This window comes from Oncorhynchus keta, chromosome 2, assembly GCF_023373465.1.
Source record: "Oncorhynchus keta strain PuntledgeMale-10-30-2019 chromosome 2, Oket_V2, whole genome shotgun sequence".
Classification (NCBI taxonomy): domain Eukaryota; kingdom Metazoa; phylum Chordata; class Actinopteri; order Salmoniformes; family Salmonidae; genus Oncorhynchus; species Oncorhynchus keta.
This window is the reverse complement of record NC_068422.1, coordinates 28,199,781-28,219,814: the sequence shown is the minus strand read 5'-3', so window position 1 is coordinate 28,219,814 and position 20,034 is coordinate 28,199,781. Positions and strand designations below refer to the sequence as shown.

At 43.7% G+C, this 20,034-nt stretch overlaps 1 protein-coding gene across 7 annotated transcripts in view; it reads right to left on the bottom strand.

Moving 5' to 3' along the window:
• Window positions 1-16,637, bottom strand: part of LOC118371387 (calcium-activated potassium channel subunit alpha-1-like) — a 315,283-nt gene extending 298,646 nt beyond the window's left edge. For 3 of the 7 annotated variants that reach the window (XM_052474850.1, XM_052474854.1, XM_052474853.1), the window contains exon 1: window positions 15,577-16,634. In XM_052474850.1, the coding sequence (XP_052330810.1) occupies window positions 15,577-15,864 (288 nt within the window). In that variant the 5' untranslated portion in view covers window positions 15,865-16,634. Of the gene's footprint in view, window positions 1-15,576 lie in introns of all 7 variants that reach the window. The other 4 variants (XM_052474861.1, XM_052474855.1, XM_052474858.1 and 1 more) reach the window with 4 other exon arrangements.
• Window positions 16,638-20,034: the final 3,397 nt, after the last annotated feature.

The following is a 20,034-nucleotide window of genomic DNA, read 5'->3' as shown; positions in this document are numbered from 1 at the left end:
CATCAAAACGTTGCTTCACACAGGATTGCATATAGAAATGTCTGGCCTTATAAGAAGACTTATGTATTTTTTTTTATTTCATAATAAATGTGTCACAGGTGATATTCCATCCAAATTCTGTATGCCACAGGCTCTCCAACCCTGTTCCTGCAGATACCCAACCCTGTTCCTGCAGCTACCCAACCCTGTTCCTGCAGCTACCCAACCCTGTTCCTGCAGCTACCCAACCCTGTTCCTGCAGATACCCAACCCTGTTCCTGCAGCTACCCAACCCTGTTCCTGCAGCTACCCAACCCTGTTCCTGCAGCTACCCAACCCTGTTCCTGCAGCTACCCAACCCTGTTCCTGCAGCTACCCAACCCTGTTCCTGCAGCTACCCAACCCTGTTCCTGCAGCTACCCAACCCTGTTCCTGCAGCTACCCAACCCTGTTCCTGCAGCTACCCAGTGCTTCATTTGGAAAACCAGTTCAAATCTATTCAGGGACATCGATAGTAACATGTTTTCACAACTATCCATATTTCATTAAAGTGTTGACAGCCTCTCTCTCTGTGCGCTTGAGAAAGGACTAAAGGAGATGGAAACACACAGTGGTGAGATATTCTCTAGCTAAAAGGTCATGTGTCAGCGTATTAATTATGAAAATATTAAAAAGTGCTATTACTAGGCATAAGCTCTAATATGTGGATGGATGTTGTGAATGAATCATCACTTTTGAAAGCACTGTCCATTTCATTGTGTTTGGCTTTGAAACTAAATCTACCATGACCATGTTTTACACTCTGTTTCAACCTGCTGTTGAACTTCTTTCTTCAAATTGATCGATCACAGTGAGGTGAGTTTTAAAAAGCATGACACTGTTTTGATAAATGTTTGATGTGATTTTCCATTGCATTTGCATTGATGTCAGAGTGGTTAAAGGGACAATAGAGCCCTGAGTACCAGGCCATTAGCGACCTGATGGTCATTAGTGAGTTAGGTACTACCAACGCATGTCCAGAGTGCAATAGAGGAGATCACGGTGACTCAATGGTCACGTGGAATTTGACTACGGTTATGAGTCATTACTGTTGGTGTGGCGGTAATATGGTCACCGCAACAGCCCAATGCTTGCTGTAGTTCCTCAAAACGCACAGCTAGGAGAGCTAAAAAAAAAATCACCTTATAGTTGAACTTTTCTTTGAGTCATAATAGTGCATTGAAATGACTTAGGAACTGTGCACACTTGCGAGGTGTGACCCCTTGGAGACACCAGCTAGTCCTCTCACTAAAACCTTTGTCGTTCTTTTGTCTTCTGTTGCCCATACACCCCACCCCCCCCACAACCAAAAGAAATAGATAGACATATTTATTTTAGTAACTCAGTCCAGCTATAAACTTACTCTTGAAAGTTGTAAAAGCAGAATGCACAAGTTTCAATTACAATTTTGGGTAGTGCATCATCAGTTCCTGTTGTCATGTTAGTCATTGCAGACCTTAGAGAGATATTTAGAACTTGTCAGAAATGTCCAGATCAACAGTCAGCCAACGTTTTTTTATTGTTGTTTTTTTAGCCCATAGCCCTTGACTTTTTTTGACACTCAAATAGCACATGAATACACATTACACATGGCAAAAGTATAGAATTTCAAGAACATTTGATTTAAAACTGCAAACTTCGCTTTGCACCCAATTACAAAATGTGTAAAATTGCAGGAAATATGGTTTAAACCGGCGGCTAAACTCACATTAACTCAGTACTGGGATTAAAAACTGATCATTTAATACATACAGAGGGATTTTAGCAGAAAAAATATTTCGGAAACAAAAGGTTAAACATATAAGTTCCTTACAGAAAAAAAGTGTGCAGTTGTACAGCTAATTTCCTGCAATTCTACACATTTTGCCATCCATTACTTATGCCATGTTAAAACTTCATATTCATCATCTCCAGCACCACCCCAACATCAACATATGTGAAATGGTGTTTCTGTGTTGTAGTAAAAAATACAAATTACATCATAAACCAATTAGTGGACAATTAGGAGGCAATGCCTACTCATAACTGGTTAGTATCACAAGATGCAGACCAATGATGTTATCTTCCTCTATATTTTTTACTACAAAACACATAAAACACAATTTTCACATATGTTCATGTTAGGTGCTGGAGATGAATATAAAGTTTAACCATTTTGAAATGTCCCTTTAATATGATATCTGGCTGAAAATAACTAAAGAAATCAAAACAATGTGGGCCCCCTGGAGGACAGGACCCCTGGGCACATGCCCGGTCAGTAATTTGGCCATGATTACTACAAGTTTAGATAGCTGGCTGGACTAACTAGACTAATTAATCAATCAACATGTTTTTACTGACATGGGCTAATTGAGTGTCATATAAGGAAAACTGTTGATGCATAACCAATTTTGAAATCGCACCTGGTGTATTCTACTATTCTAACTCTCAACAGTACATTTTTTTTCTTAAATCATTTCTCTCAGCTCCATTGCAAAATGTGAATTATTGCAGAAGATTTGCAAAAAAATGTGTCTTGGCTCCATGGAGATTCTCCACGGTACAGCTAGGAGAGCTAAAAAAACACCTTATCGTTGAACTCTTCTTTGAGTCATAAAAGTGCATTGAAATGATGTAGGAACTGTGCACACTTTGAAGAGGTGTGGAACATTTTTGGAGCCAAGACCAATTTGCAATTTTAAAGCAAATTTCCTGCAATTATACACATTTTGCAATGGAGCTGAGAAAGAACGTTGCAGTTTAAAGCTAATTTACAGGGATTCTACATATTCTGCCATGCTGAAAGAAAATGTAGCTGTTTTAAATTCACATTAGCTTTTTTTCCTACCCTCACTCTGCTTTCTTAGGGAGCAGGTGTAGGATCTTAGATTATGAGTATCTTCACCATGATAGCGCTGGAAAATAGCCATTTATATTTTCCAAAGCATGTGAGTGTCGTGTTCAGATTTCACAACCTCTGCAGGCTTTTGGAGTTTCTTATACACGATTGAGCCCCACACTTGAAAATAGGCCTACACATGATTTAGGCTACATTATTGCATGCTAAATGTTTCTGATCAGTGATAGATGAGGAAAGGAAACAAATAGCACTTATTTTACCAGCCAGAGACCAATGAACCAAATATACAAATGGAGAGGGTCAGGATTAGGTTACTAAGAAACTGCGAGTGAAGAACAAAATAATCCACAGTCTAAAATGTTGAGGAGGGGGGGTGCTATACTGACATATGGAATTGTTTTAATATGGTCATACTATGGATCATTTAGCTATTTGTTTTTTAAATTTCAAAACATCTTTTAGGGATAAAAATATAGATTTTATAAAATATAGATTTTGTCCTTCACTACTAAATAGAAACGTATTGAATAAAACATTCAGAAATGGAAAAAAGGACAGGTCTGACAAACACGGCTGTGGCTCTGACACCTTTCACTGCAGATGTGGAAGGGCGACACCGGAGGATGTGGTGGATTGAGACGCAGCCAATGCAAAAACCATAACTCTTAACTGACTGATTTTGAAGGGGATTTTTTTTGTTATGTAATTTAGGGGGTTAAGCTACGTAACATTGTAGCAAAATGTTCTGATTAGTGCTAATAAATGAGAACTAGATGATGATTATGAGTAGCACTCACCTCAGCTAGCATTAACCCCAGCCTAATTGTAGCCTACGTAACATACAAATAAATCAACAGTAAAAACAAACCTAACATTGATTGATTTATTAACACGAGTCCCCACGCTTTTCTCAAAGCAGTGAGATGGCGTTGTCCCAATCAAATGGTGCAGAAATGATAATGTAGTAGTTGACCACATGCTTTCGCTTCAAATGTATTATAACAATTGGATGACTTGGAGAATCAGCAAGTCACAATTTCATACATGCCTTCAATTGCATTAGCCTACTTTATTCTAATATTTTTGTCATTCAGTGATTCATTCCCACACTAATTATTTATGGCCTAGTAATGGGGCGCAGACTAGCCACCATCAACAGTGTAAGAGCGTAGCGTGTGCCCATGCAGAGTCAGCATTATGGCTATGTTCCATGCTAATCCTTAGACAGAACTTTACAGCAATCATAACCAGGTCAGTTGGTGGAAATAAAAGTACAGGCATTGTTACCGGCAATACATTTCAGATATAAAGATAAGGCGGCAAAAAGTTGGCGGCATGGTAAAGTTTGCGGCTAAACGTCTTGGCATGTAAATGGGTATAAGAGAGAAAATAGGACAGGTGCATACTATTAAGGCTCACAGCAACGACAGTGTTCCCCACTCTACTGCATCAATGCGTAGCCTACTGTGTGCTATAGAACCCCTCTGTGTTAGATATGCATATAGCTACATTAGCATGGTTTTGGATTGGAGATTTTCCTCTTCTGCAGAAAACACCTGGAGGAGTGAATGTGAGAGGCAGAGGCTGTGTTCCAATTATCTGGATTGGAATACTTTACTTTCCTCATCTCCTTTACTATGTGAACCCTGAGTTGAGAACAATTAGGTGGGCAGCCCATCCAGTGATCAGGAGGGGAAGGAGACAAGGTGAGGAGATGAGGTTAAACAAGATGAGGTTAAAGGAGAGGAAGTCATTTGAAAATATTGGGACATAAACCAGGGATGGTGGAGTGACGCCTCACGCCCGCAGCCCCTCTTTTTCCACCCCCTCCTGACTCTCACCCGACCCGTCAGTTTCCAGCTCCAGTTGTCGCCCTCGATTCCCCGTTCCCAGTATCCCCAGGACTAAGCCCTGTGGGCCCGATTCACGTTACTAATACCATGCCAACGGAGCCGGCCTCGCCATTCAGCTGAACACAGATCTGGTTTCCCTCCTTAATACGCCTAACAAGCTTGTTCCCTCTGTTGCAAAGTGTCAAATCAACCCCCTCCTACCAAAGTTACCCCCGAAGGACTAGCCCTGCTCTGCCCTGCCTTCCCCTGCCCCCCACTAGGGAAACAACATGGAAGTCTGGAGCCCTAACTGTGGGGACCTTCTTATAGCAGTTCTACTCATTTAGAGGAAACTGGATACGGAGGGATACACACGATGGATGCTTCATTATGCCGTGTGTGGGTTGATGTGTATGAGAATATTTGAAGCTGTACGAGAAGACATATGACGATGCCATTTTAGATCAGCCGAGCCATGGATAAATAAACTGACAATGAATTGACAGCCAGCTAAATGACAGTCTAAATAGCATGGGTACATACTGCAGCATAAAAAAAAAGTGTCATTATCTAACATAGTCATATATAACTGACTCCTTTTTTACACAAATAGAATAGCACACTTATAAAGAAGAGAACCTGATTATTACACTATTGCAACTTGAAACTAGCAACACAAACTAAATTGCACAACTAATTGCATTAGTACTGTACAAAGATAGAGGTGCGCTATTTGATAGATTCCCTCTGCTCCCCCTACCTCGGGCTTCCAGTGGGGAGACCTGAGGTCAACCTACCCCTTCCACCCTCCCCATCTTGTACTTTTGAATGGGAGACCTTCCCAGGCTATAGCTTGCCTAGCTCACAAACTATAATCAGGGCGCCCACTCCGACAAGGTTAATTGACCCATAGTCCCACACGGTGAACATGATATCATGGACGTGACGTGCAAATGAGCGCTAGAAAACCGATCGCGCAAATGTCACCATTCGGATTAATATTATTCGTACATTTTTTTACATTTGTATTTTATTTTTTCACTTTTTGTTTTGTGCGCCCCATGTCGCCCCCGGCAAGATGCTGCCCTGGGCGGCTACCCATGTCGCCCCCGGCAAGATGCTGCCCTGGGCGGCTGCCCATGTCGCCTATGCCTAAATTCGCCACTGGTTAAGGTCACTACATTATTAATTAGGGCTGGAAATTGCCAGGGACCTCACAATACGATACTTAGGGGCCAATACGATATGTATTGCGATGCTCACGATTCTATATGTATTGCAATTTGATACTGTAATTTTATTGCGATTCAATGTCCTTAACTGAGAACTTTGAGAATTTGTTTCTATCGGTCATAGAAATAAGTGCTTAAAGCCAATGGGCTCCCTATTTTTAAAAATAGATGGAGAACAAGCTGTGAAGGAAAAATACTGGCGTTTTGGTGCATGTCTAGGAAATTACCGCAAAAATTATAGGCTAAATTGTCAAATAATATCCGATCTGTAACTGTATTGATTACCTTGGTTGGAAAGTGAGGCAGCGACAGCATACATTTTTTCTCCTAACTGAAAATAATGTAATGTAGGATTTGTGCAATTGAGTTTTATTTGTAGGTTTTCTGTTAGCAATAGGGTAAGTGTAATAATTAGATTCTCTTTTTTTTAATATACACACACTGCCATTTTTTCATATTTGTCTTTGTTACGAATCGTATTTTGTGTGTGTCTATTTATAGAATAGTTTTAAATGTTCTCATTATTTTTTTGTGTTGTTCCAAATGTCTCAATAAAAATGACAGTAAAGTGTGTTTTTTTTGGGGGGCGCCACTGACCTTAACACAAGATGTTCGAACATCTTGGCGTAACGGTTAAAACCCTCCACAGACTAAGCCCCATTGGAGCCGGGGTTCATATCAAGGATCATCAAATCAAATCTTATTTGTCACATACACATGGTTAGCAGATGTTAATGCGAGTGGAGCGAAATGCTTGTGCTTCTAGTTCTGACAATGCAGTAATAACCAATGAGTAATCTAACCTAACAATTCCAAAACTACTACCTTATACACACAAGTGTAAAGGGATAAAGAATATGTACATAAAGATATATGAATGAGTGATGGTATAGAATGGCATAGGCAAGATGCAGTAGATGGTATCGAGTACAGTACATACATATGAGATGAGTAATGTAGGGTATATAAACAAAGTGGCATAGTTTAAAGTGGCTAGTGATACATGTATTACATAAAGATGCAGTAGATGATAGAGTAAAGTATATACACATACCCTACATTACTCATCTCATATGTATGTAAACATTATATTAAGTGGCATTGTTTAAAGTGGTTAGTGATACATTTTTTACATCAATTTCCATTATTAAATTGGCTGGAGTTGAGTCAGTATGTTGGCAGCAGCCACTCAATGTTAGTGGTGGCTTTTATACAGCCTGATGGCCTTGAGATAGAAGCTCTTTTTCAGTCTCTCGGTCCCTGCTTCAATGCGCCTGTACTGGCCTCGCCTTCTGGATGATAGCGGGGTGAACAGGCAGTGGTTCGGGTGGTTGTTGTGCTTGATGATCTTTATGGCCTTCCTGTGACATCGGGTGGTGTAGGTGTCCTGGAGGGCAAGTAGTTTGCCCCCGGTGATGCGTTGTGCAGACCTCACTACCTACCCTCTGGAGAGCCTTGCGGTTGTGGGCGGAGCAGTTGCCGTACCAGGCGGTGATGCTCTCGATTGTGCATCTGTAGAGATTTGTGAGTGCTTTTGGTGACAAGCCAAATTTCTTCAGCCTCCTGAAGAGCCAATTCAGTTTGTCTGTGATGTGTACACCGAGGAACTTAAAACTTACTACCCTCTCCACTACTGTCCCGTCGATGTGGATAGGGGGGGTGCTCCCTCTGCTGTTTCCTGAAGTCCACAATCATCTCCTTTGTTTTGTTGACGCTGAGTGTGAGGTTATTTTCCTGACACTACACTCAGAGGGCCCTCAACTCCTCCCTGTAGGCCGTCTCGTCGTTGCTGGTAATCAAGCCTACCACTGTTGTGTCGTCCGCAAACTTGATGATTGAGTTGGAGGCGTGCATGGCCACGCAGTCGTGGGTGAACAGGGAGTACAGGAGAGGGCTCAGAATGCACCCTTGTGGGGCCCCAGTGTTGAGGATCAGCGGGGTGGAGATGTTACCTACCCTCACCACCTGGGGGCAGCCCGTCAGGAAGTCCAGTACCCAGTTGCACAGGGCGGGGTCGAGACCCAGGGTCTCGAGCTTGATGACGAGTTTGGAGGGTACTATGGTGTTAAATGCTGAGCTGTAGTCGATGAACAGCATTCTCACATAGGTATTCCTCTTGTCCAGATGGGTTAGGGCAGTGTGGATGCGCTTGCGTCGTTTGTGGACCTATTGGGGCGGAAAGCAAATTGGAGTGGGTCTAGAGTGTCAGGTCGGGTGGAGGTGATATGGTCCTTGACTAGTCTCTCAAATCACTTCATGATAACGGAAGTGAGTGCTACGGGGCGGTAGTTGTTTAGCTCAGTTAGCTTTCTTGGGAACAGGAACAATGGTGGCCATCTTGAAGCATGTGGGAACAGCAGACTGTGATAAGGATTGATTGAATATGTCCGTAAACACACCAGCCAGCTGGTCTGCGCATGCTCTGAGGACGCGGCTGGGGATGCCGTCTTGGTCTGCAGCCTTGCGAGGGTTAACACGTTAAAATGTTTTACTCACGTCGGCTGCAGTGAAGGAGAGCACACAGGTTTTGGTAGCGGGCCGTGTCAGTGGCACTGTATTGTCCTCAAAGCAAGCAAAAAAAGTTATTTAGTCTGTCTGGGAGCAAGACATCCTGGTCCACGACAATGCTGGTTTTCTTTTTGTAATCTGTGATTGACTGTAGACCCTGCCACATACCTCTTGTGTCTGAGCCGTTGAATTGTGACTCTACTTTGTCTCTATACTGATGATTAGCTTGTTTGATTGCCTTGCTACCCTGTTTGTATTCGGTCATGTTTCAGGTCACCTTGCCCTGGTTAAAAGCAGTGGTTCGCGCTTTCAGTTTCACGCGAATTCTGCCATCAATCCACGGTTTCTGTTTCGGGAATGTTTTAATCGTTGCTGTGGGTATAACATCGCCAATGCACTTTCTAATGAACTCGCTCACCGAATCAGCGTATTCGTCAATGTTGTTGTTGGACGCAATGCGGAACACATCCCAATCCACGTGATCGAAGCAGTCTGGAAGCGTGGAATCAGATTGGTCGGACCAGCGTTGAACAGACCTGAGCGCAGGAGCTTCTTGCAGCTATTTGAGTTAGAATTTTAAGACCTCTTGAAGTATCAAAAAATATATACAATAATTATTTGACGAAACAAGTGTCTGACCTATATCTGCGATATAAGCTCAGCAACAACAACAAAAAACGTCCTCCCTGTCAACTGCGTTTATTTTCAGCAAACTTAACGTGTAAATATTTGTATGAACATAACAAGGTTCAACAACAGACAAACTGAACAAATTCCACAGACATGTGACAAACAGAAATGGAATAATGTGTCCCTGAACAAAGGGGGGGTCAAAATCAAAAGTAACCGTCAGTATCTGGTGTTGCCACCAGCTGCATTAAGTACAGTGCATCTCCTCATGGACTGCACCAGATTTGCCAGTTCTTGCTGTGAGATGTTACCCCCCTCTTCCACCAAGGCACCTGCAAGTTCCCAGACATTTCTGGGGGGGGAATGGCCCTAGCCCTCACCCTCCGATCCAGCAGGTCCCAGATGTGCTCAATGGGATTGAGATACGGGCTCTTCGCTGGCCATGGCAGAACACTGGCATTGCAATGCTGGAGGTTCATGTCAGGATGAGCCTGCAGGAAGGGTACCACATGAGGGAGGAGGATGTTTGCCCTGTAATGCACAGTGTTGAGATTGCCTGCAATGACAAGAATCTCAGTCCGATGATGCTGTGACACACCGCCCCAGACCATGACGGACCCTCCACCTCCAAATCGATCCCGCTCCAGAGTACAGGCCTCGGTATAACGCTCATTCCTTCAACAATAAACGCGAATCCGACCATCACCCCTGGTGAGACAAAAACGTGACTCGTCAGTGAAGAGCACATTTTGCCAGTCCTGTCTGGTCCAGCGACGGTGGGCTTGTGCCCATAGGCGACGTTGTTGTCTGTTGTTGTCTGTGATGTCTGGTGAGGACCTGCCTTACAACAGGCCTACAAGCCATCAGTCCAGCCTCTATCAGCCTATTGCGGACAGTCTGAGCACTGATGGAGGGATTGTGCATTCCTGGTGTGACTCGGGCAGTTGTTGTTGCCATCCTGTACCTATCCTGTGCAGGTGTTGTTACAAGGGGTCTGTCACTGCGAGGACGATCAGCTGTCCGTCCTGTCTCCCTGTAAGTTTTCATAACTGTGACCTTAATTACCTGTAAGCTGTTAGTGTCTTAACGACCGTTCCACAGGGGCATGTTCATTAATTGTTTATGGTTCGTTGAACAAGCATGGGAACCCGTGTTTAAACCCTTTACAATGAAGATCTGTGAAGTTCTTTGGATTTTTACAAATTATCTTTGAAAGACAGGGTCCTGAAAAAGGGACGTTTCTTTTTTTGAGTTTGTAAGAAAGATCAGGAAACATTAGTTTGTTTTATTTACAAGTATCTAACCCGTTATTTTGGCACTAAACGGTCTCCATATGTACCGTGCAGTCGGAAAAGTATTCAGACCTTCACTTTTTCAAAATGTTACATTACAGCCTTATTCTAAAATTGCCCCCCCATCATCAATCTACACACAATACTCTATAATGACAAAGCAAATAACTGGTTTAGATTTTGTTTTCAAATGTATAAAGAAAATTAACTGAATTATAACATTTGCATAACTACTCAGACCCTCCAGCCAGTACTTTCTTGAAGCATCTTCTGCATCGATTACAGCCTCGAGTCTTCTTGGATATGACACTACAAGTTGGCACACCTGTATTTGGAGAGTTTCTCCCATTCTCCTCTGCAGATCCTCTCAAGTTCTGTCAATATGGATGGGGAGAGTCACTGCACTGCTATTTTCAGGTCTCTCCAGAGATGTTCGATTGGGTTCTGGCTGGGCCACTCAAGGACATTCAGAGACTTGTCCCGAAGCCACTCCTGCATTGTCTTGGCTGTGTGCTTAGGGTCGTTGACCTGTTGGAAGGTGAACCTTCACCGCAGTCTGAGGTCCTGAGTGCTCTGGAGCAGGTTTTCATCAAGTATCTCTCTGTAATTTTCTCAGTTCATCTTTCCCTCAATCCTGACTAGTCTCCCAGTCCCTGCCGCTGAAAAACATCCAAACAGCATGATGATGCCAGGTGATGAGAGGTGCCTTGTTTCCTCCAGACATGAACCTTGGCATTCAGGCCAGAGTTCAACTTGGTTTCATCAGACCAAAGAATCTTGTTTCTCATGGTCTGAGTGTCCTTTAGGTGCCTTATGGCAAACACCAAGCAAGCTGTCATGTGCCTTTTACTGAGGAGTGGCTTCCGTCTGTCCACTCTACCATAAAAGGCCTGATTGGTGGAGTGCTGCAGACATGGGAGAACCTTCCAGAAGGACAACCATCTCCACAGAGGAACTCTGGAGCTCTGTCAGAGTGCCATCAAGTTGTTAGTCACCTCCATGACCAAGGCCCTTCTCCCCCGATAGCTCAGTTTGCCCTGGGCAGCCAGTTCTAGAATCAGCTCAGCTCTAGAATAAGGCTGTAACGTAACAAAACGTGGAAAAAGTGAAGTGGTCTAAATACTTTCCAAATTCACTGTACTTCCATTCAGTTTTTCAACTTGTACCGGGGGACGTTCAGACCTGCTTGTGAGGCCTGTGGGCATCAGAGAAAAACGTGTTCGTAAGAGTCTCACCTTTCCACAGAGGGGTCATACCAGGTTGTAAATCAAACTGTTTCGGGCGCTCCAGACTGAAGTTGGCAGATCGGCTGTACCGACTTCAGACGAGTCCCAAGACGCTTGTGGGGGTCGTAGAGCAAAACGGACAACACCCGCGTGTTCACGTTTTTTCCTTAGAGGGTCATAATAGTCAATGGTTGAAGACCACATTTTGGGATGTCTCATGGTCTGACAATCTCCGCTCTAGCCCTGGCACCTTTCACTGCACATTCAGAAGTGCGACATCAGTGGATGTGGTGCAAAAAAAACATCTGTAACTTAAACTGACAGATTTTTATGTGGATTTTTTTATTATGCTATTTAATACGCGGGGCATGGACATCAACTGTTGGCTTGACAGCCGCTGGACTCGGGTTCGAGTCCCGGTCAGGGCTTCCTCCCGAATTCACTACAATAAACACACCAACTCAGACCATTGGTTAACAATAAAATAATTAATTATTTTTCTAGTCAAATTCTATTCCCCTAAAAGTTGCTGAATATCTGTATACATTATACTGAGAAAGGCAGGTGATCCATTCAGAGACCCAGGTCAGGCCTGGTTGTGTTAGAACCTCTCCCCAGGTACTAAGGCCCGCCCTGGGTGTGTTTCAGCAGGGCTGCCTGGTTGGCTCGCTGGCCTGGGTGATGTGTTCATAATTAAGACATAATGAAGGAAAGAAACTTTGGAGATCCTGTTAACGCTTTAGATCTCCCTGGCCTCATCCTAATTTGATAAGCAGACAAACGCATGCAACTCAAATCTTAGCACAAATTTCCCATTGAGATCAACGGTCGATTTAAATGTGAAGTAGTTTCATTCGTGCGTTTCTCAAATTTGGATTCAGTCTTTAAATTACTCAGAACCAGAGGGGCCATTGTCACATCAACAACAATCAACATAATGCCCGGTTTCACATCGCCCCCAAATCGGCTTTAGGGGTGCAATGCAATCTGCCATGATCTACCTAAGAGTGATCTGGCTCTGTGCTTTCCCTACTATTATATAACCCAGAAACAGGACACAGTCGAGGGAGGATAGAGGGATGGAGGGAGGATGGGAAGAGAGCCCTCTGCCTGCCCTGCCGTCCTCCCTCTGATGCCCCTGGCTGTCACGATACAATGCTCAACATAGATGGGCAGTAACGGGCCGTTGCTCGCACTATGCCAGGAGGACTTTGCAGAGAGGCAGAAAGAGAGAGGCACATGACTCAGCCCTATTTGAACTGGAAGCGACCCAAACAGCATCAAGGGTGAGCAAGGTCACGCTCTCAGGTCTCTCTCTGATTTTCTCTGTCCATCTCTTGATACTAAGTATGGATGGATAACTACACAGCCACAGTCTGTCTACTAATGTATTCTTACATGTCCATCTGATTGGGTAAAAGTGTCACATGATTCTTAGAACCGTTTCCTCATAGGGCTCCCGAGTGGCGCAGCGGTCTAAGGCACTGCATATCAGTGCTTGAGGCATCACTACAGACACCCTGGTTAAATTCCAGGCAATATCACAGCACAATTAGCCCAGCATCGCCCGGGTTTGGCCAGTGAGGCAGTCACCGTAAATAAGAATTTGTTCTAAACTGGCATGCCTTGTTAAATAAATAAAATACAAAAAAATCATAATAATTAAAATAAAGAAATAGGAGCAAGGATTTGTCAGATTGAACCATTATGCTAGACAGTAGGGTGAAATACACCAGGACAGAACCCCAACTAAACTAGACATTTTGAATAGAATGACTTTATTTAACCAACGGCATCATCTGGAGAAAAAGACTGGGGAAAACATCAACAGCGATTACTATGAAATGCTCTTTGAGTTTCAGGGTCTGTTATGGTTACGATGTGATGTGCATGTTGTGTGTGCAATTTATCTGCGACGTGCCCACCTCGGAGTTCTCTATAACTAGCCGGTTCAACCAACCAGATGACCACTTGTGCCCTATAGAACACAGTGAGTCATAACAAACTGAAGCAGGCTTTAACCCAAAGATGATTCATACATGATTCATGATTTATGTGGGCCACCCTTAGCCTACTGTAGCACTGGGACGAACCAACTAGTCAGTCAGCACTGCAGGGACATCCATACAGTCTATTTCTAGATCAACCATTCAGGTTACATTACTCAAGCAACACAACCAGGCATTTCACAGACAAAGAATATTGAAATATACCAAGCATTGATTACCCTGAAATAAGAACTCCTCCCTCTGCAACTGGGTCCAAGACTGGCCGATCCCAGGTAGGCAATAACACCTCCACCACGTTGATCCTCAACACCGGGGCCCCCACAGGGGTGTGTGCTCAGCCCCCTGTTCACCCATGACTGTGGCTACGCACGACTCCAGCACAATCATCAAGTTTGCTGACGTCACGACAGTGGTAGGTCTGATTACCAACAACAACAACGAGACAACCTACAGGGACAACGTTAGCGCCCTGCTGAAGTGGTGACAGGAAAATAACCTCTCAACGTCAAAAAAAAAGGAGCTGATCGTACACTACAGGATAAAGAAGAGGAGGAACCCCTCACCCATGGGGCAACAGTGGAGAGAGTCAAAAGATTCAAGTTCCTTGGTGTGCACATCAATGAGGACCTGAATTGATCCCACCACACAGACATCGGGGTGAAGAAAGTGCAACAGCATCTTAAACCACAGGCGGCTGAAGAAATTTGGCATGGCCTCTAAGACCCTCACAAACTTCTACAGATGCACTATTGAGAGCATTATGTTGGGCTACATCACCGCATGGTACGGCAACTGCACCACTCTCCAGAGGGTGGGGCAGTCAGCCCAATGCGTCACCGGGGGCACGCTGCCCTCCATTTACAGCACTCGGTGTCAAAGGAAGGCCAAGAAGCTCATTAAAAGGACCTCAGCCACCCGAGCCACACTCTGCTACCATCTAGTAGAGACGGTACAAGTGCATCAGAGCCGGGACCGGAGACTGTGAAGCAGCTTCTATCACTTGGCCATCAGACTGTAGAACAGCACATCACTAGCCCGGTACTCATCCCTGCACCTTGAGACTAATGCCCCATATATATATACAGTTATTGAATGCTAGTCACTTCTTATTCTGTTTATATACTGTTGTTTACACAATGTGTATGCATAAACTGTATTCTGGACAAAGCTCATCCTAATATACCTAATGCTGTACATACTATTTTCAAAAGTATATACTGTCTATAAATAACACCAGTTATTTATATTCTAGATTCTCACTCTAATGTATCTACTTTGGATTGTTATTTCTTTCAGATTATTTGGAATTCGACTGCACTGTTGGAGCTAGTATTTCCATGCACCTGATATAACACCTGCAAATGTGTCCTCAACCAATAAACGTTGATTTGAATACTGAAATATACCAAGCACAGATTCTACTGAATTTCTGAAATATACCAAGTATTGATACTACCGAAAAACGGACATGTACCAAGCATTGATTCTACTGAAATACTGATATATAGAAAGCATTGACTCTACTGAGAAAAAAAAAACCATGTAATAACGGGTAGACCACGGGTCTGGAACATAACCATAGATGAAGATACAATAGAGAAGTTGGTAGCCTATATTCTGTGTACTCCCTTACCACATAGACTGGCCTGTTGTTGCAGGTGGGTGACAGTTGTTCTAGCTATGGGGCAGCTCCTCGTACTGAGTAAGTAATGGTGAGTCACTTTCACAGTGAAGGCCAATGCAACACAACACGAACTGGACTCAAGTCAATATGCCATGGTAAATCAACCACCCCGGCCCAGGCTGGTAAGCTCGTATAAACAATGGATGACAACTTCGGGTCGGGTCATAGGGTATACAGTATAAATGTGTAAAGAAAGACAGTGGCGCAATATATGTCCCCATAAAGGTTGAATTACGCACGAGATACCGTTTATGTTATGAGCGCCACATCAACAACCAACGGTTTATGTGTTTGTCATTCGCCTACCTTCTTTTTGGTGTTGCAGTGGCAGCACACGGTCCACAGGTATTTAAGGGTCCTCCAAAGGAGAATGATGAAGAGACCCCCGAAAAACGTCACCATAGAGGAGGCGAGGAATGCCCACCACATGCGTTGGCCATTATTGTCGCAGGGCACGTCTGGCGAGAAGGGGATGATCACGTCCATTTTGGATATAGAGATCGAGGAGTCCTGATTTTTATTATGATAGATATTTCTACTCATCATAGAGTTGCCGCTTCCATGGAGAACGGTGGCATCCGGCTCAGCTAGCATCTAGGAGCCTTGGAGAGCCTGTGCCAGCGTCCCCAGCCCCACTCACCAGCCATATTGCTTGAAACAAAAATACCCCCCTTCGCGTTCTATATTATTGTCACCCGCACTTAACTGTTTATTGCAATCTAGTTCAGATTTCCGCTACAGTGGAAAACGCCGCACGCACAAACTGGTGCGAAATAGCGGGTCGGTGTCCATTCGCGAGAAGCATTTAAATCCGCAGTAATGATGAACGTTGAGCGTTTTTCATTTGTAGGGGTTTTCCAAGTCTTTCAGGACAAATGCCATGGCAAAGATGGTCTCATCTAGCAGGCATCGAGGCTGCCAATGTTTCAGATTATGATAGGCGCAGCGACATTAAACCAAGGCTGTTTTTTCAACCACCTTCTGTCCGGTCTCTCAAGCCGTCTTCAGTCCAGTGATTCCGTCGATTAACCGCGGACAATCGATTTCACTTTTCTAAACGTCAATTTAATCGATAGCCTATATGGTTTTCGAATGGCTGAATATATTTCAAGTCCCCAAACGGTTGCCACGATGCGAAAACCCAAAATACATAATCGAACGGTGTTTCCACTAAATTCAGCAAACAATGATAAGCTCTCGGGTAAATGTAGTCTTCCCCCACTGTTCCTCTGCTCCCGCTCAGGCTGATTGCGCCTGTCAGATGCGCTCGCTCCAGAGAACGGTAGAGAGATGAACAGGTAGGAGGGGCGGGGCGTTGCTCTAATAATAAAGATGGGCATAAAAAGCGCAGTAATACGGCGCGGATATTTATACGAAGTGCCAAGCAGCCCCTTGTCTCAGTCAGTACTTAGGCAACAGCCTACATTGCGTTCTTTCCGTGTAATGTAGTTGTGTTTAAAATGACGCATATCTCTGAGCTGCATATGTGACTGTCGTGCTGCGCTCTGCCTCTGTTCATTTGAGCAGCAGCCCACTATAACTCTCCTACTGTGATGCAACAGCAGCTTCGGCGTGAAATGCCAAGGCTTCCATTTTAAGACCATTATTAGCTTGGCCACAGATGATTCCATCGAGCGCCTGGAACACAGCAGTTGTCCCCATTTTTATTCAGACCTGAATCCGATAGGAATTCCCTTGCTACACAGCCACTATGATGAAGATGTTCTCTTATTCTCTGCGATCTGTAAATGACATTGGCTTATTTTGATCTGCATTTGAAGGAGGCTCCTTCAATCATTCACCAACATCAGATGTTTCCATTGCCAAAGACATTCTGCCCCCAGTCAATTAGTCTTTAGATTCTGAAGACAATTAGACACAGGATAAGACAGGAACCTGTGCATCAATAGCCTATGGAAGGACATGGCTGTGTCCCAGGACAGGATGTCACAGAGGGCATGGGAATCCACAGCTGGGACTGGAACCAGAGATGTCAACATTCCAGGGCAAGTGCACTAGGCCTACCATGTGTCATAAAGGTCCAGACCTCTTGTCTTGTCAGAGTGTGCTACACTGTTTTAACACCTCCCTTATTATCTCTGTCCTTTGATGAGTTTTTACTGGGTTATTCACTAACTACACTGTTAAACTTGTCTCAGATCAGTGTTGATGAAACCAAGGATACGCATATCAAATATATCTCACTAAATCAACAGTTTCAGGGAGATGTGTAGTCTACTTGTTAAGGTGACAGCTAAGTCAACAAAATTACTATATCCATGTTATATTAATGGTTAATCACATAATTAATGAATCCACTCGTTCACCCATCCCACCATTCCATAATTTATTCATCCCTCTCATTCATTTCTTCTTTCATTCATTTAATTCATTCATTCATACACTCCATGTTTTTCTTGGCGTCTGAGAGTATGTTGGTCTTAGTTAGGGTGGTCGTTACTAGGACACAGGATCTCCTGGTCAGACCATTTATATTTAGAATGTAAACATACATCCAGTTTAACTGAGGTGTAAAGAAGATATACTGTGGAGTCAGTGGGAGCTATATGCTGCTGATTTACAGTGTTAGGAAGATTATTCCCTCAACCGAAATAGCTGTCATAACCAAATCTGCACTCTGGTGGATGGGCTTTGAAAGGCGAGCCTTTTGGAGGAATATAGCTTTGATGTATGTCTTTATAAGCAGTTTGATTTCATTGTAAATGGAGACAAAATGCCACAAATCAGTGTTAATGATCTTCTGTAGTGTAGTGCCACTAAGGAGGAAGGTGTATAGGGTTGTACTGCTGAAAGTAGCAACCCTTTCACTTGCCACATCTTTACTGAACTCTTGTCTCTTTAAAGACATTGCATCTTTGTCAAATCAAATTCCATATCAATTAATTAAATGTTAAACCTCTTATTTTTGATTCAGTGTTTTGTACTGTTATACTTTAAATGAGCCCAACGTGTCTTGCCGAACTATACTAATCAGTATTAATGTTACAGATGTATACATGTGTTTATTTAGTGCTTTAAATGATATACTGATGTTACACTCGATAGTAACCTATGAGTGGTTATGAAATCAACCTATGCTGTTCTCTCAGTATAGTACTGCTTGAAGACATGCTAGTTGTCCTCCTGCTGGACATTTAAAGAACTGCAAGATTAAGTCAATATAGCGTCAACACATCATGAATCACTATTCCAACATGGCAAGGGAAACCCACTCTGATCAAAGCATTGTTGATTTGCTGGTATATGTTGCCTTTTTTACTGCACCTGGATTTTATAATGGTCTGGTCTGCATTTATGGTCTACTAATTATCAGACTAAAGTCGCTGTATGACTAGAGGGCCCAGAGTTTTTCATAGCCCAGTCATGTGTTTAGGGAAAACTCCTGTCCCTAAATAGTAAATTGTCCGTAGTGTTCAGTGTGTTTATTAGTGGACAGGCCATAGGATCCTGGACTGATCATGTACCAGGAAAGCATGTGTGTCACGGCTGGCCAGCTGTCGTGGCAAGGTGCCAGCTGAGGAGTCAGTTCCTGTAGGGCCCAGAGAGATGAGGAAGGGTAGAGCCACCCAGCTTAGCCCTGGGACATTAATTTGGGCATTTTGCAACAGATAACAATAACAATCTTTTCGGACAAGTTCAGCTGGTCTTTCCCTGTCTGTGTGTTGTCTTCCGTTTAGTGCCTAATGAATATGACCCGACCCAGTGTGGACCAGTGAAGAGATGAAGGGTTCACCATCAGCCAGGTGATAATCCTACAGGCCATTTCAAAAGGGTGGGACTGGAAGTCATCAGTTACATCCCCAAATGGCACCCTATTTCCTATAAAGTGCACTACTTTTGGAGAGAACCTTATGGGCCCTGGTCAAAAGTAGTGCACTATAAAGGGAATCAATCGGGTGCCATTTTGGATGCAACCATCATGATGGAAGACCTCAATCATGGGGTGCTGAAAACTTAACCGGATAGAAAGACGAAAATACAAATATACATTACCTCTCACCATGGCAACGTGGTTGGAGGGAATGTTAAGCTGAGAAAGGCTGCGGCTTGGGCCAGGGCTGACAACAAAGATCACTGGCCGGAAGACGTGAGTTCTCAAGTTAAGATGAGCTGTCAGCAGCTGTCTTGAAACAGACACCACAGAAGGCAGGCATAAGCAGCCTAACCTTTTCTAAAACAGGCAAGACAGGAGGGGACTTGGAGGACAAGGTGGTACAGAATACACATCAGGAACTGTGTCATTCTTCCTCCTTAAAGTCATGTCTCAACCCTGTAGTTGTAAAACGTTACCCTACCTCCTACCCTACATTTTTATGATATGTTACATCCTTGTCAGTGAGCATTTCTCCTTTAAGATAATCCATCCACCTGACAAGTGTGGTATATCAAGAAGCTGATTAAGTCAGTCTGTAATAAATCCCTTTTGTGAAAAAAAAAGTCTCCCAGTCCCTGAAAAACATCCCCACAGCATGATGCTACCACCACCATGCTTCACCATAGGGATGGTGCCAGGTTTCCTCCAGACGTGACACCTGGCATTCAGTCCAAAGAGTTCAATCTTGGTTTCATCAGACCAGAGAATCATATTTCTCATGGAAGTCCTGATTGGTCGATTGCTGCAGAGATAGTTGTGAGAATCTTCCAGAAGGACATCTCCACAGAGGAACTTTGGAACTCTGCCAGAGTGATCATCGGGTTCTTGGTCACCTCCCTGACCAAGGCCCTTCTCCCCGATTGCTCAGT